Here is a 27,333-nt window from a genome sequence, read left to right as displayed (position 1 = left end):
CAGATTAGACCAGGCTGGAGAAAATTCAAGTCAAGGATATTGAGATCTAGTAGACTTCAACCGGTGGTACTCGAGCTGGAACAGGTTCAGGTTGGACCAGGAAAGTAGCCAGATCTTGGGCCCTGGTCTTGAAAAACTTTTCTGACGAATTTAACAGCAGAATAATATAAATATTTAAAGCCGCGACTTAAATTTCATATGTGAAAATTTAATGACTGAAACAACTGGGAAGTTGAAATAAAATCCAAGGTCGAAATGTTAAATTCACAAACCAGTTCCTTCCCTGATATCTGTGTTCCTGAATAAAATCAGAAAGCCCTAAAACTAACCATCGTTCTTCATAATTCCACATTTCATTCTGAATCAACTCCTTGAAGGAACTGCTGTGGTTCCAAGAAATATGGTTTTGCTCAGCATAAATTCTTTCAAAGGTTTCCAACACTGCAAATAGGTCGAGTGTGTTATTATGTTCATCACAAGAACAATGAAGAAGGCAGGCTGGTAGAAGATGAATTATATGAAAGCACTTGCATTAATCACAGATTTGGTCTCGTGTATGCCAAACCATATCTCAAATACAATTTAGTGCTACAAAATTCGTTGTAATTAAATTCTCAGCAATTTAGGCTGAGGCAATGCTCAAGAAACATTGCTAATACTTGCAGTTGGAAAGCCTGCATGTTCCTTTTGCTCGTCTTGGAACTTCACACACATTAGAATTGCTTTATGATTGCATACTTGAAGCAACTTGAGGTTCAGGGGGGGACCAAAGCTTCCATGGTCAAATAACTCGAAGATTCAGAAGGCACTGAGGCTTCTAAATTGGGAGAAGTTTCGGCGGGGACTGAAGCTTCAACAATACTGACTGGCTTGAATTTGTTGATGTAGTAACTTAGAGGTGGCCCAGAGTAGTCTATGCTCTGAACTTGTGGTTGGTTCTTACCAACCTGGAGAAGAATGGAAGAGGCTGCAGCAATCGATACAAGGGCCAAGCCAGCAAAAATGGCTGCAGTATTCTCTGCTCCCTCTGCTGATCTGCCTGCACTCCCTGAGCTTATTGCACTCTCCGCCACGTAAACTGAGGGCTGGAGAACATGGCGTTTGTTAAATCAATCGATATAATATGCTGTCGACAGGTGGGAGAAGCAACTCAAATATTCGACTTAGGTTATGCTCTAAAAAGAAAAAATTGTCACAACAATGTGTTGCAATATATCAGTCTCCATCCATAATTTGTTACTTATTGCTTGTAATGACTATGATTTTGTGGATAAATTCAATGAGATCACATTATTTTTTTACTTCATGTGAAAACATCATAAATAAAAAGGCACGAACTGATCTTTTTTTTACAAAGCAGTTTTATAAGATATAAGATTAACGGGACAATTTGCATTTCTATTATGAAAGAACTAATGACCTAGAGGTACAGGGTCTGTTACCCTATGTACTCAGCTGCTGATTTTAAAGACTCATGATAATTTCAAGGCTTGTGTACCAAAATGACTGAATTAGTTAGAGTCTACTCCGAAACTAAAGAACCAACCAACTCTGAAGGGCTTCATATTGTATTTCCTGATTTATCCAGGACTAGTTCCGATATTTATGACGAAATTTCCATAACTAGTAAAGGCATATGGTAAAGATTATGAACCCAATTTCCACTGTGAAATCCACAATTCAGAAGGACTTTGAAGATCTATGGTACCCAAAAAAAATTCATAAATTTTGGAAGCCATGGTGGAGCAAATGACAAACTAAACATGTACCTCAACTGAGTATATATTTGTTTGTCCAGCCGTATCTTTCTCAACATAACCAGTCCAACCCTGTTTCCGAGGAGGGAAAGTCCCGACTACCTTTGTTTTTTCCCCAGCTAACCATTCCATGCTGACCTTTCCAACCTGCAAATCTTATAGAAGTCATTTTTCAGCTATGTTGTATTGGAGCAACCTTGCAATATGGTATCTCTGATTTCATCTAATTTTTTAAAATATAATAACTGCTAGCAAAGCATAACATCTAAGAAGTTGCTATTACTTGAGAACATGCAACTTTAAAAGATGTGCAGTACTGATAGGGAATTAAGCAGAAATTTAAAAAAAGAACATTTGGTTTAAGCAGCAAACAGAGACTTGACAATCTAGTACATGACAATGCAGTAAAACAATGAAAGTGAAAACTGCTTACAACTCATCTCTTCTAATACTTTGGCAGTAATCAAAAGAAGAGAATATACATCAATCAGTTAGGAAAATGAAAAAAAAAAAGAAGAAAAACCGTGACATGAATGCTCAGAAGCAACATTTTGTTAGAAATACTGTAATAGTGCAACGAATTTTGCTGTCAATTTGGAACAAAGATGTCCCACAGTGCCAACCGATGTGTACAAATCTGTATTCTGGCACTACAGTTTCAAGCTGTGCTTTTTTGCCTTATACTAGCACCTTCTGTTGAAATAATTATTTGTATCAAATATCAAGAGCCAGCAACATGGACAGGTATTGACAATCAAATTATGCAAACTGCGAAGAAAAGGCCAGTAGCTGTCTTTCACAATTGGAAGGGCTGAGGTTAACATGACAAACTGAATGTTGCAGCTTTGAAGCAAAGGCATTTGCAAAGTGTCAGGTTTGAGAAGCAGTGGAAACAAGCAATTATTACTGATAACGTGGGACATGAAATTGATAGCTCATAACTTGTATAATTAATATTCTTTCTTTCTTTCTTTCTTTCTTTTTCTTGAAGAACGGAGGAGTGAAAACTATAAGGATGTTTATGATCAGATCGACTTTAATCTCAGTATATGTGATTTCATATGTAACTCAACCAACAAGGATTTAGAGACATCGATGTTGTATATGGCGACGATGTATATCCGAGAAGACAATACCACAAACATTTCTGTAACATGATATCTAAATGTAGAACCACATGATTTTAGACTCTTCACAACATCAGAGAAACTAAAAGAAGAGAGGAGCACAATAGCACGTGATTCAAAGGAAACATAATAGAAGAACCCATCAAAATAAAAAAAATAAAAAAACAAGCATAAAGAATCTAACTTCGGTAAGACAAAGACAAATAAGGACTTAGAATTGACACAAAATGGACCATGTTACGATAAAGCCTGAAACTCACCAACGTCTTCCTAGAAAAATAAAAATTTCTGGTAGAAACTGCCAGGACCCACTGTGGAAAAAGCATACTTTCGTTTATAAGACTTGCGTTCAAATCCTATTTGATAATAGCATTAAAGTAAACAAATTAACGACGGCAAATTTCAAGGCAAGCAACATAACATGAGTTCATATAAAGTATTCTAAGAACCCCCCAATGTTTTTTTCCTCCGAATGAAAAGGAAAGAACCAGAAGAATGATTAGATGAGTTCAAGTAACGAAGAATTAAAGCAACCTCCTTATCCGGAGCACACTCTTCGACATTGCAGTCAGATTCGTCTGAGCCGGTGGAAGCGTTCACAGTAAAGAGCCTCGTGTTCCACTTGACAATCCTCGGGGAGTCTCTTAGAATCCTCTTGGAGGGAAACACGCAGGTGCTGGCAGATATTATGGACTGGGAGGTGCAGGCCATTGGAGACCACCTCTTTCGAGAGGAATGGTGGCTTGATGATTTTGAGAACACAAGCAGAAGATTTTTTTCTTTTTCTTTTTTTTTTTCTCTTTTTTTTGGGTGGGGGGACAAGGAGGAGAAGATGATGGTTGGACAGAGAAATCTGAAGGCCTCCTTAGCCCTCCCGTGCTCTTAGATCTTATGCTTTTGGATGGAAGTTTTTTTTTTTTGAGTGGATTTAGTGCCGGCCACGTGTTCCTACGGGATGGACGTCATTCCAAGTTCTTGGTTATGAATGCGGATACGTGGTGGGATAGGCAAACCATTCCGGCAGCTATGATGACCTTGCTACCAGTAGTAGGGGAAATCGTCATGGGATTTTATTCCTAGCGAGATTGGAGTTGGGATTTAGGATTGAATGAGAGAAGCCTATTTCGAAGGTTGGCAATTGTTAAGTGGAATTTCATGCGGTACATGTATATGGCCATGATTAGGAGGGACCACTCTAATTCCTTGCAAGACTTGGAGTTGCGCGCAGGTGTGCGGTTTTTGAAGTTAATATGGAAATCGAAGGATTACAATTGTTTTCTGTATGCAATTTGCGGGCCCAAAAAAACCTAATTATAATAGTGCCTGCAAAAGATACAAAATTACTTCAGTAAGAGTTGCATACGTGGATGATGGTCCCAACAAATGTCATCTTAACATTGGCCCAAGCCCATAACATAGCCCCTCTCTCTCTCTCTCTTCCCCCCTCTTCTGTGTGTGACACAACGAAATCCTTCCATAAGATAATAAAAGAGCCTTGACCTTTTACTACCTAGAAAAGCAAATTATGCATTAACCGCAGGCTGTTAATATGACCATGATACATATAGTTGGATATACTCCAGATAGATTAAATCAGCCTGACCAGAAAAATAGAATTACAATTAATTGCTTGATAACAACCATGTCATGAAACTTTATAATTTGTAACAAGGCAATTCAAAAATGGGATGAGCTGGAAGGCTCGGATCACATGATGTAAGTCTTGAGGCCGATGAAACATCAGTTTTTGATTTCTTTGCTTCTGTACCAAGGCCTGAGAAGAACCTGTCTTTGATTAGATACAAAGGCAACATGGGGAAATTTCAAATATGTCATCAGAGATAAAAATCAGCTCCCGTACCTTGAGACAGGAGGCCCATCATCCACATATCATTTAAGGGATATGGCAGTAACAGAAATTGCCAATTTAATCATTTGGTATTTCAGTTCTCCTTCCACTTGTTGACATACCTGAGGAATGCCATAGCAGGGCTATCCCTCGGTTGGGCTCGAACACGTGTAGACCGCCTGAGCACAGCTTCCTCAAGCAGGATTTTTTGGGCAACATCTTTTGATCTCTTCTGTAACGCCGTACTGTATAATAAAATACATCAAGACAAGATGAAAGATCACAGCTTGAGATGTGCATAGTTTGATAAAGAAATGGTAAGGTGATACCAACAGTTTACAATTAAGTCTGATAATAGGTTCCCAGATCGGGAATAAAATGTATAAAAAATATAGTGATTCCAAGACACTGTACAGCTACAATGCCATGGTGCCAATAGACACATTTTATGGGAATGAAACATAGGAAACAATCAATTGGACATGCATTTTGCACATGTAGGTAGTCAGCAAAAAATAATCCACATAGAGGTAATTTATCTTGCAACTTGGTTTCACAAGGTTCAATTTCCTTCTACTAAAAAAGAAAGGAAAAGGAAAAGGAAAAAAAAAAAAAACAGAGTTACAAGGTTCAATCAAGCTTGACTTCTGCAGAAATGAAAAAAAAAAACCTATAATTCTGGAGTCCCCTCCAGATTGCATTGCATTGTGACTTAATTCATCATGAGCCAAAAAAAGAATAATAATCCGATCCCATGTTTGTGTTACATATCATTTATTTATCAATCAGGAGATCAGTGAATGGCAACTAAGGCTCCTAAATCCATGATAAGAGTTGGAAATGCACCCTTTTCCTTTCTTTGAACATGAAACCACTAATCAGGATGCAAATTTCTGAGCAATGCAACTGGCTGATTTACCACCGGGGCTCTCTGGCCTTCAAATGTCAGTGGTTGAGTGTCACAAATTCATTTCGCTTTTCTTAGCCTAGTGAATTTCAACTACATAGACAAGTTAGCTTACTACCCTCTGTGACGTTCCCCCTTACTACCCTCTGTGACCTTCCCCCTGATGACTAGTGCAATGCCATGCAAATTGCTTAAGACAACAAAAAGAAAAGTGGAAGATGATAGAAAATTCTTATTTTCTTGAAGTAGAAAGGACTTGAACAATTGCACTGGTTTGCATAGAAGAGATTCAACATCCACCCCTATTAAGAGGGAGAGTCAGATCTAGTGGCAATAATTACACATCTTCATCAGAGTCCAATGGAGGAACTCCACAAATACTGCACTTTATTTTCAAGAATAAACAGGGGAACCTTACAACAAAGAAAAAGAAAGCCCTGTTTAATTCTGGAAACCTTTAATACAATCTCCCATATTACACGTGGCCCAGAAGTTTGAGTAGCTAGGCACAGATGAAGCTTGACAGAGCAAAACTGTTGTGTTATGAGAACCTCCTGCACCCATAGCATTAATGCCCTTGTTGCATGGAGGAAAAAAATAAAGAATAAAAATGAGCAACTTTCCCCCAGGAGGTTAATGACCTTTTGTTAGACCAACCAATGAACTCAGATCCTTATCAAATATGATACTCCTCGAGATTGCATAATTCTCATGCCTAATGAAGAGGCATGTGGCTTCCTCACAAGGCAACTGGTAGGCATGATGATTAAAGAACCTATCTGAAGAACTAGTCCACCAGCACCATGGTTAAATCATAATCTCCAATATTTGTGTCCAAATTAAGGTCCATCGAGACAAATTCTCTGTGGATGACTTGCAAGGAACATAGATAGATTACGCTGTCCACCCTCGCTTAGCATACAAGACAAGTGCATTTACATATTCTTTTGTGTGCTCCATGTGAATAACCTTATTTGGCAATAATCAAATGCAAAATAGGGTTGGACAAAAGATTCCTTTCTCCATGATTGCTTCAAAAATATATTCTCTCTCCAAAGAACTACAACATATCTTTGCCATTGGTTTAGGTTCAGTAAAGTGTCATTATGCCTTAAAACTAACACCATCTGAACATATCATTCTCCCTAACAATGAAGTATTACCCAGTATCAGGTATCTCTCAGTTCTCATTGGCAATCTACTGTTCTTCTTCCACAAACATCCATAAACAGTGAAATCCGTTGCATCTTTGCACACCTCAAAAGGCTTAACACGACCTAAAAAATTCAATACTAGCTTTTAGGCAATAGCAGCCCACAGAAGATAAGCTAAGCATCTCTTTGCACAAATCCTGATATTCCCAACTCTTCCGTTAACGATGTAGCTGTTAAATTCTTTCCTAATAACTCTGTGTGGTTTAAGGAAAGGAACATGAAAGAATATAGGGGGAGGATGCAACACCTTAGGATTTCGTTTAAAAGGTGAAATTTTTAACTTTGACTCCATGAGAACATGACATAAATCCATATGATAAATAAATTTATGATTTATTTCTTACAAAATTAAGCATAAATGATTTTGTTATACATGCATTCCCATGAGTTGCTTTCCTAGAAATTAAATAAACATATCATTAGTGACACCGTTGAAGATGCCTAAAAAATTCATCCAGAAGAGGAACAAAGATATGAAACATTGGAGTACATAACTAGCAAATCTTAACATATATTTGAGAAGACGCAGAATAAGAATAAGAATCAGATATACCTTATCCTGAGATAGTACTTCTCTAACTGCCTTTGCAGGGCTCTCTCCCTCTCACCTTTTGGATTTAATGAGCCCATCAATGCATCAAGCTGATTATATTTAAAATATGTAGATTAGCATCATACAAGGCATTAAGAAGATTTTAGAAAAAAATTATGGCACATGAGCATTGAATGAATCACCTCTTCCTTGGTACTGTAGTAGCCCCACTGCTTATGGTCTGAACTTTCAACAAAAAGTCTTCCTTCATGCCGGAAAAACCAATACCTGTTGTAGTTTCTATCTTTTCCTAATGAACTAGTGCGTATGGACAATTTCTCTATCTCCCTTTCAAGGTGCTGCTCCTGTGTTGCAGGTATTTTAAACTGTCAACAGAGAAAAAAGCAAGACCATGGGGGGACAACCATGCACGTGCATGCAGTCATGTCATGCGCACGAGCACGCGCGCGCGCACACACAGAGAGAGATTATATAAGTACCTTGTATTCTCCAGGTTTCTTCTCCCAAGCTTCTTTGTCTTTGTCCTTCCCTCTTCTCTGTCCCTTCATAGCATCCTTGGTAGCAGATAAATGCTTTAGTCTCTCAGCGCCACCTCCATCATCCATCCTTGGCTTATTTGCAATTTCCCTAGAGTTTGTGACATCACACTTACCATGAACGACCATCGACATGGAAAATTACATGCCCCAGCAATATGTAATACTGCATAGGATAATTGTTAACTAATTCTAATTGGGTAAAGATAAGGATTTGCATACCCATTTTCTGAAATGTGGTTTTTCTTAGATGAAATAACCTTCTCAGTTCCTTGCTGTGAAACAGAATTATGTGAGTTTTCTTTGCCATTCTCCAGAACATGTCCCCGATCCATTTGTTTATTGTCAGTCTCTTCCTTTTTCAGATGCTGCTCTTTTTTCTTCTTTCTAAGTTGCTCCCTTCTAGTAGCTGCAAGTGCCTGCTGCTGTTCAATGCAGTCATCTAATTTCTCTCTAATAGCATCGGTTGTGAGAGCCTCTAAAACCAATTCACGGAGAATTTCCAGTTTCACATTAATGTCAAGAAGACCATAATGCCCCCGTTTTATAGTCGCCACGTGACTTGACAATTCAGCTCTACCTTCCATCTCCAAGAAGTCACATAAGTATTCAGCCCAGTTGGCTAACGTAATCTGAGGAAATGGGTAAAAAAGTCAGCTAACACTTGGAATCTAAAGGATAAATCTGCTAGCTAGATATAAAGACAGACACTCCACAGATTAAACATTTTATTATAAATATCATGATTCCGAAAAAGAGTAAAATAAATAAATTCACCTTTGATTTCCTTCTTTTGCTCTGTACAGCCATGAAATAGTCACTTTCATCCTTAATAAGCAAGCGGAAAATTGCAGAATGCAATTCCACAAGGAGCATAAGATCACTGTCCTTGTGGCAGAGTGCATTTTCAAAATCTTCCAGAGAAAATGGCCAAAGATGCAACAACCTACTAAAAGAAGAGCAAAAATCCCAAACCATAAGAAGGTCCCCAACACAATCCATAGGCACATGAAAATCCATAGACAGAGTAGGGCGATCTGTGAAAACAGGATCATCTGCAGCAGGCTGCACTAAGAGGTCATCAATTGGGTATTTAACTGGTTTTTCTTCCGGCTTCTCTTCCTCTGCAAATTTAGGGAACATGTAAACAAGTGGCATGAAAATATTGTTTTCAAGATATTTAAACCTGAAAACTGAAAAGAATAAAATTTAAGGAACTAAACAAATAGACCTTAGCAAGTTCAAGAATGGGAGCAAAATTTAGTTTGTAGATAACAAATTAAAGTTTCTTCCATGTACCTTTCTTTAATTTTTTCTTGATCGTACCCATGCCTTCCAAATTTTCATTTTCTATCTCTTTCCTTTTCTTGTTGATTTTGTTATCTTTGACATCCTGAAGATGATATGAATTTTAGAAATACTATATATGCAACTCAACAAGCAGGGGGATCAGGATAGAATATTACCATAACATTGTTTCTTCCTGCTTTTTTGTGTACTTTGCCATTTTGAACAATAAATCTGTCCTTCAACTCTTCAAGAAGTTCAGTGGAAATCCCATGCTTCTTCGCAAGGTTTTCATGAACCACCCATGGGGCACTCTTTGAAGTTGATTCTCTAATAAATGCTTTCAGTACATTCCTACTAAATGGTGGCTTCTTCCGTATCAGTTCACCAGCCTTGACTATTGAAGTGTCAGTTACTTTCCTAGCTTTATCAACCCAACCCACTTTGTATAATGTGGTGTCTCCATTATCTAAAATCTTCAAGATTTTGCATGCACATACAGACTGCTCCTTCCTCCCATGCAATTCTAAGCCTTCAAACATACGTTCTTGTAACATAGTGTAAACTTCATTGACAAGATCTTTTAAACTGAGAGTACCTGCAAAACCAATAGCGCCGCTGATGAAATTACAAGAAATGGAACAAAAGCACATTTTGCAAAAAATCAGTTTCACTGATTCAATAGGCAGGAAAAAAAAAAAATCCATAACAGGATACAACGAAAGGCATTTGAGGTATGATGAACATAACCTTATGCAAGCCAACTTGTAAACGCAGAAGAAGGATCTCTTCAGCATGAAACCTTCATTTTTTTTTAAAATGCCAAACTGTTGTTTTCTCATGTCCATTTTTTGGACTCCACTCTTACCTTCTCAATTTTACACCAAGTCAAATGAAAATCACTGATGACCCTCTCAAAGTGAAAGCAACAAGGTTGATTATGATCTATGATGCTAAAATGCCTTGAAAATAAAATCATTTGTTTAGGAGGTCTCTTGCCTATGTATCAACTCAGGCACAAAATGAATGGTGGAAGCAATCTGGCTAGCAAGCAAAAGTGCTTCATAGACAATATAATCTGACCCATTGAAATTGATCTAAACATCTTAGAATATATACAGATCAGAATATAACTGATTTGGATGCCTTTAGATTATAAATCAAATTAAAACACGGCATCATACCATAAAAACTACCTATTTTGTATCAATTTGATGCACATGTAAAAGATCTCTAAAACAGTAATATTTGGTTTCTAGTCAATTTAAATGTCATAGATAATGATAAATTATGGACTTTCACTTCAAGAGGCCAGCATTGATTATCCTTGGGAGACATTAGAGGCCACATGCTCAACTTTGATATCCAAAAACTATACTAAAGAAGGGTTTTTTTGGTACCATAAAAAACCAATATTAAAGAAGTTAAAGGATAACAATTCGATATCTTAAAATTTATAAAAAAAAAACTTTGTACATTTAAAATTTCTCATACAAGAAAGCAAAACTAAACCATGCATAACAAATCATCATATTTATTCCAGTATATAAAGATCACATTCTAAAATATTGGCTCAAGTGTTTGTTATACAGTTATGAACCAAGTGGAATATTGAATATGCCTAGGCCCTTTTTCAGCTGACTAATGGAGCAATTTATGACAATTTATGCGACGACACATCTATAATATAACATAACAACCTATGCAGATCTTTTGCAAATTATTCATTCTTCCAAATCTTAAAAAACATTTGGCAAAATTGAAATTAAGCTTCCCAAGTTCTGAGAACAAAAAACTTTCTGATATTGTCCGTATGAGATATTTACAGATAATTCATTACGAATTTTGTTATTCTGAAACTTAAAAATCTTATGAACATTTAGATCGTCATGTTTTAGAATCTCATAAAGCAATATATTATACATTTCACTCCAAAATGAAATGATACATAATTACTATCTTCTTTATTTTATAAAAAAAATGACCATTTCATAGTGACACCGCCGAGGGCAATCCATCCAAAGGTCTCAACAATACAAATATATCTTCAATGATATCTATTTATTTTTTTTGATGTTTTTTTATTCTATTTTTCAAAAAGTTCCTTATTTTTCATTGTTTTTGTGTTAAGACTACCGAATCTTTTGAAATTGTCAAAACTCTTTGGGCAAGCCAATCAAAACTGAAACCAAAACCAAGCTTTTGAAACTTGCATAATTTGCTTACACAATGTGAGTTTTCTTTTCCCACTTTCCACTTATACCTCCTCCCAGATCGACTCCTTTCCCTCTTTTAAGGTAGAGTAAGAAACTAAATGAAATGTTTGTTCTTTTACCAACACCAACAAGACATCATTACAGGGGGAGCTCACTCAATTTGCAGATTGGTACGCCTCAGTGCTTTGGGTGAATCGATCACCAGTGTACGATGGGTGGTATGCACAGCACCACGGTACATATTCACCACAGCCTGCTGATCCATGCCCCACAGCCATAGCTTTCCTGTAACCAACCAATCTTAGCTAAGAACTATATATTTCCTCCTCTACGCATCTCTTGTTTCTATCTTTATGGAGATGTTAACTTCAAGTTGGCACCACAACCTAGAGTGGCTTCATAGTCAGCCTCATTTGGTTAGAAAGAGGGTTAACTGTCATTATTGTTATCGTCTCTTGGGGCTTAGACATGGAAGATCATATTCCCGACCCATGGCCACCACTATCCAAGCATGCAACAATGTTGTCTGTATTTTGATTATTGTTCATTGTTATAAATTTATACAAAACAAACCCATATCAACTTCTCATATACATAATATGACATTAGATGGAAAACACAACTAAAGGCTTAAGTAATGATGATTATTATGTGATAAATTTTCTTTACATGTATGATATGTTACAAACTAGAATTTAAAATCTTAATCCTAATCATGTAGCCATTCTTGTGTTTCCAACCCCTTTTCTGACCAAGCACATACATTGCACCCACTAACTATCAAGTCTACTCTTACTGTTGTGCTATTCAAGGTTTTAAATCCCATTGGATGGGGTTGTCCCGGTTTTTCCATGGAACGGGATGTACCACCATCCCGCCCCATCTCGACACTTGGGATAGAGGATGTGCCAAGACATGCAAATCGGGATATTGGGACGATGACAGGATGGTCTTGTCCCGACACATAAGATGGTACCCCATCCTAGTGTCCCACGAGACATCCCGCCGGGACTTGAATCCTTGGTGTTATTTATAGTTTTCTCTCTCCTACGATAAAAGACCAAGTTTAGTTAAAAAAGAAGTGGAACTTATATGTTATCTAATAATTAATATGATTGCATATAGGCACTTTCTAAGTGGCACCACATCCTAATATTTTGCAGGCAGCCAAGGACCACTTCCTTGTTGACACCAAAATGTGCTAACTGCACTAGCTCTTAATCCAGCTTTTAAGGTTGTGCATCCTCTCCCTCTTCTGAATTTAAGCCCACTTCCACATCAAAATATCCTAAGATCAAGTTGCACAAACAGCTAATGCTTTGAATGTCAAATATAAAACTGTGATACCTTAGTAGCTAGGAAATAACTTACTTGGCATTCTATGCTATACATTTGTTCTTTGAGATTGGGTGCAGTTAATTATATGCATCTCGAAATGAGCATCTCATGTCATTAGTTTTTTGCTCATGTTCATGCTCACATGATGTTTTCTAGTAATAGTCTTCAATACTCCATATTCTCATCTCTAATGTCATATTGTGCCAAAAAGGACCAGAAGCATGAGTATTATGTGGAGAGAAGAAACCGTGGTTCTGTGAAAGCAATAAATTATTTTTGTTAGTCTACTCATCTGGAACTATGAAACCTAATATTGAACATCAAGTGTACTGCATATGTTCTCACACGCTGCCTCTTAATTAAATCTTGAAGGACAGGTTCCGTATGGTAGGCTACAGAGATTACACGCTAGGCCAGAGATTACACGCTACAGAGAATGTCTTTTTTCATAAGTAATATGTATGTTATTAAATTAGAAAAGAATAAAAACATTCAACAAGAAAAAGAAAACATTAAGAACATATTAAAGGGGAGTTAAAAACAAATATAGAGAAAATCAAAGAAGCCCAGGTGTAATATAGAAGGTTAGAAGCCAATCAACAGCACAAGCCAGACTTCCTTGTATCATATGCAAGGATAAACCCTTTTTGCCCTCCAACTTTAAATCACTTAACTACAAAAGGAGCTGACATCCACCTTTATATGTTTCTAAGTTGTATGAAAAACTCAATGACTTCCCAGAAAATGCGGTGACAAGGGAATGCAACCCATCTATCATACTTTGTGACTTATGACAATCTTTGCACGAGTCATAAAACTTCGGCATTTTAAAACAACCTTTTTGAATCCTCCACTGCATAATAGAAATCCAAGAACAAAACGGTGTCTATGCCTTAAACAACCAAGCATGAAATTAAGAAGTCAAAGAATGACAAACTTATGGATAGCTCTCATACCTTGCATACCACCCTTGATTTCTAAGACACAAATGGGGACAAAAATATAAATTAAAAACTACAATATCTTTATATATTGTCCATGCTGATTTGTGGTAGAACAGAAAATGACCAACAGCATAGGAACAACATGACATCAATTAATGCATGAGATAAACCTGATGCATGATATCCCATGTATGGACAATGAATGGAACAATTATGCAGGAAGTAGAGTATGATAGCATAAATCCAATAGTGCATCATAAAGCGAAATACAGGAGAAAAAAATAAGCATCATATTTCAAATTCCAAAGGGTGCAAATAAGATATATTGCTAGTTTTAACCAAAGGAAATGAGTAGAACTACAAAGGCAAATTAACAAAGAAACAAGTAGATAGATACTAATGCCTGAGTAGTCTAGTTCTTACTGTATTGGATCAGATGAAGAACAGGAGCCACTAATTCCTTAGGGAATTGTTGAACCTTCTCCGTTGCACGACGCTCTGAGACCAAAGCTTCTTCATAAGTTAAATTAGTTTTCCCAGTAACTTTACATGTCCAAACTCTTTGGCGATAAAAATTCAATCTCTTCAAGTACTCTCTAAATACAGGTTAAGGAGATAAGCAGAGGAAAATAGTCATCAGCTACAAGCAACACTGATGTTTATAACAAAAAGCATGATTCATTACCATTTAGGATGTGTTTGGGTAATCCAACAGGATTTGGGCAGAATTTCCTGCTGGATTCGTAGACTGGGAAGTCCATTTGAACATGGCCTATATCAACCTAACACCCACAGCCTGAATCATGTGGGAAGGAAAAAAAGATCTACATGGGCTTTTTTTTTCTCCTGCAGACCAACAGGCCTACAGGTTAGGATCTAGGCTAGGACTTTGGCGAGCCTTTAGAAGACACCGAGCTGGGTGGGCAAACAGGATCGATTCCAGCAGGATATTCCTGCCGGAAATCCAAATAGGCCCTTAGTCTAATCTAATTTAAAATACAAATGACATTAGCTACTGATGATTGCATCAAAGGATTGAAGAAATAAAGACCATTCATGTTGATCAGCTAAGAAAGCATTGTAGAAGAGGATACTGATAATCCCGAAATACCTCCTTTGTAAAACGAACTTGGAAAACAAGCTCGTTCGGATCCATATCTTGTGGTGGCTCTGCCAGGTAAAAGGGCTTCCTTTTGTACAGAGGCATAGCAAATTCCAGACAGCTTTAACGATACCGGGCTTTAATGAAAATATCCACTGCAAAAACTCTTGCCACCAAAAGCTTCAGTACCTGCAATACAAATTCATTAAACATGCTTTCCCAATTCATTTAGATTTTTGTGAAATTAAATCCAAACAAAACAAAGGATAGTCCTATAATTGAGCCATCAAATATAGAAAACCGGAAAAAAAAACTCAGATGCAATTTATTCTTTCTCGTCGATTTAGGAATAGTTGAGTGTCAATTCATACGGGAGTCCCAAACACACATTGTACGGCAAGGGAGTCACCAGAGGACTAAGAACTTTATGTAGAACAAAACCCTAGAACCAAATTTCCCAACCACTAAACCAAAGGCCAATCAATTGCCGAATGCAAAGCTGCATTACAAAGAGAAGATCATCCGCAGTCAACTACATCCGCAGCAATAGATTCAAGTATAATCAGCAAAAGTGACCAAAGAAAACATCTAACAAGAAACCCTAGATAGCAGTTTTCAAGACAATGCAATATGTTCCAGCTTCTCTTTTCCATTTTCACTTCAAAAATTAATGTTCTACCCTCCAAACAAAGCAAAAAAAATTACAAGAAACAGCGAAAACCAAGAACGTGACCAAATAGATATCTCAAAAGTTAAAAGAAGATAGGCATGAGCACAAACTTCACAAGATTCCCATCAACAAAGACACAACGAAGAGCTTTTTGAACAACGAACCCACTAGAACACAGCAAACTCCACTACCAATCCAAAGAAATACAAAAAGAAGATAAATCTTAGATAGAAAACCAGATACCAATGTTGGCACGAAAGGAACTGAATTTGACCTAGAATTCGCGCGAGCTACGGCGGTTCCTACCGTGAAGAGGCGAGAACTCTCGGAGCGGCGAATCGTATGGAAACAGAGCGGAAATCGATAGGAGAAAGACGAGATGGTTACCTTCGTAGCATTAGAGAAGGCGGGGATGGAGACGGCGCTGGGAGGGAAGAAAACCCCCGACGCGGTCCTGTTTTTTAGAGGAGTCGATCCTTTTGGGAGGAGCGCTCGTTTTCGACTTTATATATGCTCTCCGCTCTCGCTCGCTCGCTCGCCTCTCCCTTCCGTTTTGAAAGAAATCGTCTTTTTGTAACCCAAAAAAAAACTCGTCTTTTTATTTATATGGCTATTACACGAAACCGTCTCGTGGGGGTTCATGAGCCGCCACGTGGAGGTGACTTGGCGGGGAGCGACACATGGTCACATGATGACGTGGCCGCCGTTTCGGAAGCTTCCAGGAAGATGGGAGAAGGGCGGCCCAGAAGCGGATCGTGTGGCATATGATCTGTACGCCCTGATGGTCACGGTTGACCCATCGCTCACAGGTTCATCGAGCGACACGAGGTTGATGGAGATGGGGATTGTACAGTGTTTGATTAACAATCACTTTAACCAGCAAATATACTACAAGTTTTTTTTTATATATATATAGTGCAGGAAAATCATATTATTCTAATATAAATGCATTCTACAAAATCGAAAAATAAAATATTATGCTATTAAGGTGGTAGCCCAGTGGGAGCGTGGCCTTACTTCCAACCAAGTGGTTCCGAGTTCGAAACGCACGGGCGTAGCCTTGATGGTGCCAGATGTGACGTACTCACATGTGGTATTCGTGCCATAGCCCAAAGGGGTAACCGAGCCGGGCCCATGGGTGGGAAGGGTGTGAGTAAAACCAGCCGAGGTGCGCAACACACAGTCATTTCTGCCCACATCGAACATTCTCCTGGTGGAGTGGGGGCTCAGTAGGGGCCGCTACGCGGGGGTGGGCTCGTCCCTTCCTCCCTTCTTCCCCTTTTTCAAAGCAAAAAAAATAAAAATAAAAATAAAATAAAATAAAATAGTACGAATCAAAGAAGAAATGTACAGAATTAGTCTACAGGGTATCACCAGAGTGCTCAACCATTGAAGAAGCCACCCAATCCGCATTACTATTCGCCTTTTGAGATTGAAATAGCTCGGAATATAATACAACTCGTAACTATCCTTTAGATATCCACCAGCAAAAGGGGTTCATCCATCGGTTGGGTCAATCTCGAAATCCATTCAATAACAATCGTTGAGTCGCCCTCAATATGAATCTAGTCAACTTTGAGGATGAACCTCGCATAACTGATATCCTCTCATATGGCTCTAAATTTTGCTCTAGGAACTGAGATAGCACAAATTTGTCTACCACCTATAGCAATACACCTAGAATTAGGGCCTTTGATCACAAAACCCTACACTTCCTCTCCCATCTGTATCAGCCATATTATCGTCGAAGTTTATTTTGAGGAAGCTAAGGGGTTGAAGATTCTAAATGAAGAAGATCATTTGAAATGCAGTTGATTTTGAAAAGTCCTAGGTATCTCTAGTTGTTACAGGTTCTTCAACTGCAAGTGGGTGAATAACCTCAGCTGCTTGTGAGAGTGCCCTCTCCACAATAAGTCTCTACGAGTGGATATTACTCTCTAAAATATTGGCATTTCTAGCCAATTAGATACAATACATAATATAAGCAGCCCTGATATCCTGAAGAATAGTAATAGTTCTATCCTGCAACTTTTCAAATAAGCAAGAAAAGTCTCAATCAGTGACGTATACCTAGGATCACTAATAGGAAGGCTAAACATGCTCCACATTGGGTTGCTCTCGAGTGTAGAAAAATGACATGGGCAATAGATTCCTCCATATTAGGATAGCAATCACAACTCGAGGGAATGCTCAGATACCTCGTAGCTAGCACCCCTCCGCAAGTAATTTGACCTCACGCAACCTTCTAGAGGAAAAGAGAGAGCCTTAGATGGACACCAAGTTTCCGAATCTAAGCACTATCCATCCTCTCACCAGTACTTTCTTGTAGAGGTTATATAGATCCTTAGCCCTTACTCTGAAACTATAAGTGGACCTCCATACTCTCCTATCAAGCACATCATGTCCAAGGATCGCTATAGATAACACCTTCTCGGCCAAACACTCCCCAAACATAATGATAATAAGAGGGCCCTTTCATCTCCTCTCGCCATATAAAATCAGATCTCGAACCCTTATGCCACTATAGCCTCCTGGTTGACCATTGTGGGCCACTGAATCAACAGCATATCAGATACTCAGGCATCCTCAAACACATCTACGGATCAGCCATCACTTATAAACCATTTGATATGTGGCATCACAATTGGAAGGTGGGCACATACCTCTCTCCAAACAAAGGAGATTTTACAACCAGACTAAGGTGTTGAAGCTGATGCCCAATGCCTATACTTGGCTCTCATCATAGAGCTCCATAAGTTATCAGGCTCAAAAATATACCTCAAGGTGTGTCTGGTCACCAATGACTCCCTTCTAATTAGCAAAGATTAGATTCCCAGAACCCCCTCTTGGAGAGGCTGATAGCCTGAGTCCCATAAATTTCCCGAACATCTGTTTCATCTTCTGCAAGAAAGGCTTTAGGAGAAAAGCATCGGTCATGAGATACTCATGAACAGAGCTAAGCACATATTCCACGAAAGCTATCTTTTCCCTCGTGGTTAGAGATTTTGACTTCCATATCTCGAGTCCTACAACTGCATCACATTCCACCAACGTTATAAATGTTGGTCTAATTGGCAACAATTGTTTTACCTTGAGAAGGATGACAGTAGGTATCAAAATATGACTAGTATGAGGGACATGACTGTGACCCGGCCATCAGTCCATGCGATCAGATAGATTATTTTGTACTGGTTGCCAAACTAATATGAGGATGAGAATAGCTGCTAGGGTAGAGGCGAGACATAAGACAAAGCCACGAAACCTTTTGGTTTGTAGAATTGAAATATATATATATATATATATATGATCAGCATGGCATTATTCTTCAAGAACCAGTCAAAATTGCCTTTGATTGGAGTAAACGACCCGGTGGTTTCTCGCCCTTCCACGAAAATGCCCCATGATAGAAGTCAAATCACACTGCTGAATAATCCTTCCAATAGAAGAAAATCAGGACACTCCACTGTGGGTGACCATTTACTGATTCCAGCTACTCGGGCACAATTGTTTAGCTTCTTCTGATGGTAACAAATTCTGCCCATGCCTGAGCAAAATAGAATGAAGGATTTTTAATGTGGTCACACCTGGCGAAAGAAACTGTTAAAGATAATAAACAAATGACATGAGAATATTTTTATGTCAATATGAAGCCCATAATCTGCAAAGAATAACCAATTTACTTCCGCTATCTTCTGTTTTAGACCATCATTCTCATCATCCATGGATTCCAAGTCGTCTTCTTTCAGTGTCATCGTCAACAATTCATGAAGAGGAGCTGGTTCACTAAGTTGGATGGCATTGAAATGGGAAAACCGATGTATGGCTTGTCGACACATTAATTCCTTGAAAGAACAATATATTGAATTAATTTAAGCAGTAAATGTCAAGATAATTTACAACTGACAACAATAGCAAAAACGGAAATTTAGCGATTAGGAGAATCAATTCTATTAAATATCTAAACAAGTACAAAAAATTGTCACATTATAACATTTTATCATGAAGATAAGAATAGCCCCCTGATTCAATGAACAAAAAAAATAATAAATGGTGGAGATATGTGAAATACATGGTTGATCCCTCTCACTTTCAGAGTAGACAGCCACTCTCCTGATTTAAAATAAGTTGCATAATAATTCTGCCCTACATTGTATTTGAGTTTCCATGATTACAGATCCATTATATATCCTTCACTCGACCATGAAACTTAAGAGGCTTCCATGTGCCTGGAGTAAATCCAACATACAAAAGATAGCAGCAAATCTTCTCATAGTAATTTTTAGCCAATTGGATAAAGAACAAAAAAACTATGTGATCCCATGCAACAGTCGTGAAGCTTCAGATATCCATATACAGCAAAACTGAAGCACAGCGAAGCAAATTAAAACATGCTAGGACATTGAATTTTCATATTGGCAGCTCAAATGAATAATACTTGAGCTTATCTGTCTTTGTGTATCTCAAGTTCTGTGGTATTCCGGTCAAGTCCATACCCCAGTCCAAGTCCTTAACCTATACCTCATGCTTTGTGATACTCCAGTCAAGTACTTATCCACAATATTAAAATAAATGCATGCATGCAAGCATTCACCAGGCTGCAAAAATGCAAACTCAATGTATGGGAACTATATTTGAACTTTGAAGTTACATGAGCTCCATGAGAAGGGGGAAAAACACGTTGCTTTGTTATTGAACATGGTTATTGGAATATTCATGCACCCTTGTGAAGGCCACAAATTAATACAAAATACATAAGGCCTAAGGTTGACTAGAATATCAAAGTACTACTCCTGCAAAAAGCTGACTTGAACATTATATAGTAAATGCAATTAATATAAATAAAGGAGCCTTTGTGAATTCATGACTCATCAGTCTGCAGAATACTTTGCATTAGACTCAACCTATGATATAGACAGCAGCTTACAATATGAGTGATTCAGTACATGACCAACTTCCAATTGCCCCTTTTAACTCTAGGTAGAATCTAATCGACAATATCTAAATCTTATTTTAAGTATCTAAATCATATTTGGCAGCAAATGTGAAGTCATGATTTTTTGAGATGGAACCAATAGTTTGTAATAATCACATGAAGCAAGTCCTTAGATTAGATGCCAGAGAGAATTACATCTATGAATCCATAAAAGAAAACTAAAATGGAAATTTAAAAAAAAATTGTTGCAAGTACTAGTAGATTGCTTTTTATAGCCAAAAGCTAGCTAAGTATTTTATTCTAGACTACGCAGAAAATAGATAGTAGGGAAAAAGAAAACCCAAATTTATATGCTGAATGACCTTTTAGAGCAAACTCAAGAGCTAATACTGGCTCAAGATCTACAAAACTAGATAATTTAGAGAATAATATAGTTAGCATCAAAATAACTACAGTGATGTGCTGACACATGCCATCCCATACCAAATTAATGAAAAATATTTAAAAAATGGCTCAGTACTGAGTGGTACCAAGCCATATGGAGCCACACCCAATAGGCACACATCGATGGGCCAGAATGGGCAGATACCATGCAATGCACAAAGTATCACGACAGACATGCATGCCCAATGGCAGCACCCTGCCAGTTTGTCATGACATGTGCAGCATGTTGACACATTTTTTGACAGAACTATTGAGATAATGCCACAAAAATGTAGTCGAAATTTGAATTAGAAAAAAGGGAGAAAATTTAAGGTTTAAAATCATACCCCACAGAAACCACATTCATTAGGTACAGTGAAGATTGTGCTGTAGCAATGCAAAAACTTCATCAGCAAGTCCAAGAAATGTGCAATTCTTAACAAAATCCAAGAGACCTACATTGACAAAAGAAAACAAATGAGACTAAAATAGTATGGCAGCACCTCTCTCAGACATGATCAAGAGAACAGAAAGTACTGTCATAACTCACCTGAATGAACATCAGAATCAATGTCATTAAGAATCTCATAGATGCTGGTCAAATCTGAAGACTCTTTAGAGTTCCTTACAGCATTTCTTGCAGAAGAAGAAAAAATAGATGGTGGGTGTACCAAAAACAGTAGGATTAGGATGGCCTGCCTGCTTAAGGTAGAGGGCATTGTGAAAAACTGGCCCACTATTTTCTTTTTTTATAGATTCAGACATTTTCTTCTTTTTTTCTCAACAATTGCCTATCTCTAAAATTTTTGGATGCTCTTGCACCTAAGGCCTTACCCTAATAAGTCCACTCCAGATGTATGTTTAAGCAGAGCTGAATGCACATAATTTTTATGGTGGTTGCGCATATCTTGACAATAAATGCATATCTATTACAAAAAAAAAAGTACATATTATAAACACCAGAGAAGTGCGTATTTGGTGAATGTGCCATGCACATCCCTAAGCTAGATTGTATCTGCAGCGCCAAGGACGCAAGCTCCCTAAAATTTCAAAAATTGGGCAACTTCCAAAGAAGGAAAAACAAATAAACCATGGCTGGCAATACTATACCACACCAGGCATACCAACATGTATTGGTATTGAATTGATACTCGGTACACTCCCCATAACAAGAATTGGAGCTACCAACACTGTACCAGTTTGGTACCGGTACAGGTACTAGAACCGATATTTTAAACCTTGAAATAAGTAAAATAAAAGTGGCTTGAATCTGAAAAAGCATAAACAAATGGGCCATTTCTGCAATTTCCTCAAGAAAAAGGTAAAACCATAAAAGGCTGAAAGAAACTTGCATATCATGAGGGAGAATATTTATTAAAAAAGTAGCCTTCCAGCCATCAACTGATCAAAAACCTAGAATAATAACAAAGAACCTTAGAATACCTATTTGAATAAGTTTTATTGCATTTAAGGTGTGTCTAACATTACTCTAGAAAAGTTCCTTTATAGCAAAAACATTATGCTTCTATTAGAAAAGCACACAACATTTGCAATAGCCTACCATGAAGTGCTTCATGACACAGCTGAGGGACAAAAGTAACTTTAGGGGTTAACCACAGTGGCTTAATGAAACAATAAAGAATATGACCTAAGGGTGAAAGTGGATTGGATAATATTTGTCAGAATCCGTTTTCGACTAATACCCATATTCGCATTCATATCGGTCTAAGAAAAATGGATATGAATATGGATAAACAACCACCCGATCCGTATCCGAATATCTAATTCTATTTGTAACCTTATTTAATTTTATATATCATTCATGAACTTTTAAGAAAAATATATAACCACATTAACATGCTTTTAGCTTGATTTACCATCCAGTTAGTAATATCTTTGATTGTCTGGTCATAAAGTTTAATTATCATACTTATATTCATATTTATATCCATACTTCTAGTATCTGATTTGTATTCATATCCGTTTAAAACAAATATGGATATAAATTTTTGCAACTGACCAATATCCATATCCGTATTTATATTCGTCAAACAAAACAAATATGGATATGGAGACATTGGTATCCGATCCGCATCTGATCCGATTTCAATCCTAATCTAACCAATGATTCTAGTGGAAGTTGATTTTGACTCACAAAGCTATGATGACTCACCCCCCTCCCACTCCCCAAGAAAAAGCACCCAAAAAAAGCAGGGGGAGGGGGTTGGGGAGGGAATTGAAGTATGAGAGGAAAACATTGGAAAACAATTAAACAGAGACAATAGATTATGAGGCAGCTTCAGATAACTATAGTATGAAGTATGAACTATAATTTCTATTGTTTGTACCTGAAACCCCAATGTATCTAACTGCCGTTTGGCATAATTACAGAATGGCTTTAATGGGTGAGGGGCATGGTTCTAAAGTACGAACAAAGGGTGTTTAATATATTTTTTCTTAAATAATATTTTCAAATAAAATTATTGTCATTTAACAATGTTTTAATTCTTGATACATTTTAGAGAAAAAGTATTCTAACATTAGATGCAACTGCACATCTCCTAGCCAATGTTTCCCTTGGTAAAACATTTACACCATTCTTTGAAGGAATTTCTCATAATAGACAAATGCATAAAACAACAGTACAAACTTGAAACTGAAATTAGATTATACCTCATAGAAGCTAAATCGGATCTCTTTTCATGCAGTCAAGCAGGCCCATCTCACCAGTAATGCATGCAACCTTACAAAAGAATCGTGTGAATCTGTTCAAACCATTTTATGCAAGGTACCTTTTGAGATTTTGTCCCTATATCATCAAATTACAATAATAATTAAAAACAAATAAACAGATGGATATCTAAACATCATAAAGTTATGACGAAGTAGCTGCAATTTATATTGATTATACTGTTACACTATAAGAAAAGGTATACTGCAAGTAGAAAATGACTGGATGTACCAGAACTGGAGGCATTGTTCTCGGGATCCTTTTTTCACTAATATGGCTCGCCTGTGGTGTATAAACTGAGGAATTTACATACTGTGATGTGGATAAAAAAACCACTGATCAGGTAGGATGATGGGTTACAAATCACATTCAAAAATTTCCACGGCACTAAATGTGCCAACAAAACTACAGTGACATAAATGTGAAACTATTATGCAAATTTTCTCTTAAAGGATCTTCATAACAGCATTTCTGTGGTATCATCCTCTTCTGATTGTTCTCTTGCACACCATTTTTATAATTTACCTTCTTGACAGCAACTTCGACAAAAAAGATGGTTGGTTGCATGGCAATATCAACAAATAAATGAAGTCAGAAGAACATAAATAAATATATAAATCCTCTGTAGCCTCGCCGATGCAACTCAAGAAAAATTGCTTTTGATACGATAAAAAACAAGTAGAAATAGAAATCTAATCCCAAGAGGAACGAAGAAAATGGCATCTTGGGAACGTAACAGGTGCCTATTAAGTATCTTTTGTCCTGCAACAATCAGATCTTTGAGAAGAATTGGATGAAAATATGTGACCATATGCATACAGCCTTGCTGATGCAACTGAAAATAACCAAGTAAATAATAATGATAGAAGGAAATTTTGGGTTATTTTAATGTCTTTTTGAATTACATGTACCTATGAGACGAATATAGATTCCAACCTCAAAAGTGATCATCTTCCCTCTTTGTCTATAATCTTTCCAAGTCTAGGGGAACTTCCGAGGGCACCTTCTTGGTCATATGAGCTTAGTCTCCAATCAATAAGGTAGATCTCCCTGCCCGCCAATTAGACACCTTAGTTTTATGCCAAGTTCTTCTTTTGCCAAAGTTTGCCTTGGCAAGGAATTCAGCAGAAATTTATAGAGAATTGACATCAGCTTGACAACCACTCATAAGATTTATTCACTCCATTGAGCCTTCTTAACTCTGAGTTGTGCTTATAGCCAACCCCACATTTGATGGGAAAAGACTTAAGCGATGAAGATGATTAATGGAAGGAAAACAAGAAAGCAAACAAATCTATGTTTGAGGAAGGAAAAAAGAAAGGACAACCTGGGAAGTGCCTTCAAGTACCATTGGTTTTGTGTCAACGAGATAAGTTGAGAAGATTACATATAAGATCTATTTGTCATAGATTTGGGGATAAATAAGAGAATCCCTTTAAGAGGACATAAGAAAGAACTAAGAAATAACCAGATGATGATGAAGTTTCCCTCTATACACAAATATAAGCAGCCCCAATACTATAGTCCCACAACCCCACCCCACCCCCTTTTAAATCTTTGTATGTTTCAAAAAACCCTCCATGCTGAGAGTCTATTCCTGCCTAAGTTTTGGTGTGAGAGCCTCTCCCCCTAAAATCTCTAAATTACAGTCCCACAAAAAGAAGAGGAAAAAAGAATTGCTCCCACAAAAAATCTCTAGCTTTAAATAAGAAAGTCCAAATAAACTTCATAATCCCACATACCCAACACCCCCCCCCCCCCCCCAACACACACACACAAACAATCTCTTGTTCTCCATCAAGAGAACACCATAAAAAGTTTGTCCTCCTATACTACATCTTTCTCAAATATTTGAATATATCTCAGAACTATGCTGCAATAGCAGAAATAGAAATCCTTTTTTGCTGTATGGTGGTTTCATTCTTTAATGATGAAAATTTTCAAATGTTTATCCAGCATTATCCTAATCATTCTTTTCCATCACATTGCAACTGATAATGAAAGAAAGAAAAGCAAGGGCAGTGCTTGGATTAATTTTTTGCTAGCTACAAACAAATTCATCACAAAGCTTCCTTTACACAAATCTCTATCTCCCAGTGTGCACCGACTAATCGACTTTACAATATTTGGATAATCATCATTGGAGTTTTACAATGTCTTTCTACAAGCAATCATATTGTAAAATAGATTCTCAGCCTGAAATAAGTGAGCTTTGATAATCAAAAATCCATTTCCACAACCTAGATGGTAGTCAAAAAAAAATGATGAGAAACTTGTTAAGCATGGAATGATACCAAAACAATGCAGAATGCTCTACCATTATCAGAGTTCCTCTAACAGCAGCACAGGGCCTGGGTTCATGCTCCATTACTCCATCTCTATGGCATCTGGAAAAGTACTGAATATGATAGAACTGTATAACAGTGATGGAAGGGACTTGAGATAGACACCTGTAACCATGCAGTAGACCTTCAGTTATATTTGTCATAGTAATATGACCAACATATGCCATGCTGGCCAAAGCCTCCCCTCTAAAACCCATTGATTTAAGTGTCTGTAGGTCCTCATATGCAGGCAACTTTGCACAGTATTGGCAGATCTTCATACTGTTACCACGATAAGTCTGTGCCATTAATAATAAGAAATATCAACTGACTGCAAGACACCAAGTATCACAAATCTGTAATACAATTCACAGAAAGGAGTAAGCATTTTACCAATTTTGAATCAAGTTTGATGTTCCCAAAGGCTTATCCTTTCTATTGAATTTATATAAAGACTTGACTTTATGATTTTTTAACAAATTCGAAACTCCTGGTACCTGAATCATTCGTTCAGAGAGCGACTATCCTCCATTAGCTCGATATGAGCCTTCCTATATCCTCCAGTTCCCAAGCTTTCCACTATCTATTGTTTGCCAACAATTCCATAAGCAAAATGCCCTTGAGAGGCAGTCAGATAAAAAAACCATAGATCGAACAGCTCTTGAAGATAATTTAGAATTCACCACTCGGCGAATCAACATGATCAGCCACGCTTGCCTTCCATTTCTTGAACCAAGAAATTGGGTCACAATAAAAACCCTATATGCGTAAAAGAATCAAGATTGGAGAACAAAGGCACCAAATTAAAGGATCGAATACATTTTTTCCGTACATTAATCAAGAGGAAGAGGCTCAAGATTTGCGCAAGTGTATCATCGGGGGCAATCGGAGAACATGGGTCTAGGTGTTGAACTTGGTTACTCGGATGCCGCGGCCGTTGTCGGAGACCAGGATGAGCTTGAGGCTTCCGTCCTTGACGACGACGGAGATGGAGGTGGCCCCGTCGTCGAGGCTGTTCTCCACCAGCTCCTTGACCGCCGAGGCTTGCGCTAGATCACCTCCCCCTCCGCGAACCGGTTCACCACCGCCTCGTTCAGCCGCCGGATCCTCTGCGGCTCCGCCCTCGCCGCGGCAGAGTGCGTCGCCCGCTCAGGCACGCCAATGGCGAGCGAGCGCGCGCGCGCGCGAGAGAGGGAGGCGTCGGTGATTTCGAAAGAGAAGTCGAACATTGGCGCGGAGCTTGTGATCTTTTGACTAAGTAGACCGTACTTTGAACTTCCATGAAGTCGGCACATTATACCGATTTTATCTGTTGAAAATTCATAATCTTTTTTTTCTTTCTTTGCACGATTAAACCGAAGTTTCACCACTATCAGCTTGATGTTAGTTTGAGGCCTGAAACTTGAGATCAAGCTCGAGTCA

At 37.8% G+C, this 27,333-nt stretch overlaps 3 protein-coding genes across 6 annotated transcripts; all 3 read right to left on the bottom strand.

Moving 5' to 3' along the window:
• Nucleotides 1-502: 502 nt before the first annotated feature.
• Nucleotides 503-3,755, bottom strand: LOC103704823 (proline-rich family protein). Its single transcript, XM_008788277.6, has 3 exons — nt 3,419-3,755; nt 1,770-1,904; nt 503-1,085 (listed from the first exon to the last, which is right to left on the bottom strand). Exons 1-3 carry the CDS (start codon nt 3,593-3,595, stop codon nt 756-758), a joined length of 642 nt encoding a protein of 213 aa, XP_008786499.1. The 5' UTR covers nt 3,596-3,755; the 3' UTR covers nt 503-755.
• A 630-nt stretch (nt 3,756-4,385) lies between these two features.
• On the bottom strand, nt 4,386-16,075 carry LOC103704822 (uncharacterized). 4 transcript variants are annotated; one of them, XM_008788276.5, is made up of 12 exons: nt 15,888-16,075; nt 14,823-15,019; nt 14,152-14,324; nt 9,410-9,828; nt 9,243-9,336; nt 8,721-9,067; nt 8,166-8,575; nt 7,887-8,034; nt 7,590-7,751; nt 7,408-7,496; nt 4,746-4,978; nt 4,386-4,658 (listed from the first exon to the last, which is right to left on the bottom strand). In XM_008788276.5, the coding sequence occupies exons 2-11, from the start codon at nt 14,933-14,935 to the stop codon at nt 4,828-4,830; spliced, it is 2,106 nt and encodes a 701-aa protein (XP_008786498.1). In that variant the 5' UTR covers nt 14,936-15,019; nt 15,888-16,075; the 3' UTR covers nt 4,386-4,658; nt 4,746-4,827. The 4 variants fall into 4 exon arrangements, with proteins under 4 accessions (XP_008786498.1, XP_088576488.1, XP_088576487.1 ...); XM_088720362.1 differs by having other exon boundaries at nt 14,840-15,019; nt 15,888-15,950; XM_088720361.1 differs by lacking the exon at nt 14,152-14,324 and having other exon boundaries at nt 14,840-15,019; nt 15,888-16,046.
• Nucleotides 16,076-17,386: 1,311 nt separating this feature from the next.
• Nucleotides 17,387-27,184, bottom strand: LOC108511201 (DNA mismatch repair protein MLH1-like). The gene is made up of 5 exons (XM_088720360.2): nt 26,409-27,184; nt 25,905-26,210; nt 23,819-23,899; nt 21,204-23,665; nt 17,387-19,342 (listed from the first exon to the last, which is right to left on the bottom strand). The coding sequence occupies exons 1-4, from the start codon at nt 26,415-26,417 to the stop codon at nt 23,636-23,638; spliced, it is 426 nt and encodes a 141-aa protein (XP_088576486.1). The 5' UTR covers nt 26,418-27,184; the 3' UTR covers nt 17,387-19,342; nt 21,204-23,635.
• Nucleotides 27,185-27,333: the final 149 nt, after the last annotated feature.

This window comes from Phoenix dactylifera, chromosome 4 (genome assembly GCF_051530095.1).
Source record: "Phoenix dactylifera cultivar Ajwa chromosome 4, Ajwa_hap1_PhDact_Kaust_v1.1, whole genome shotgun sequence".
Taxonomy (NCBI): domain Eukaryota; kingdom Viridiplantae; phylum Streptophyta; class Magnoliopsida; order Arecales; family Arecaceae; genus Phoenix; species Phoenix dactylifera.
This window is presented reverse-complemented; position numbering and strand designations above follow the sequence as displayed.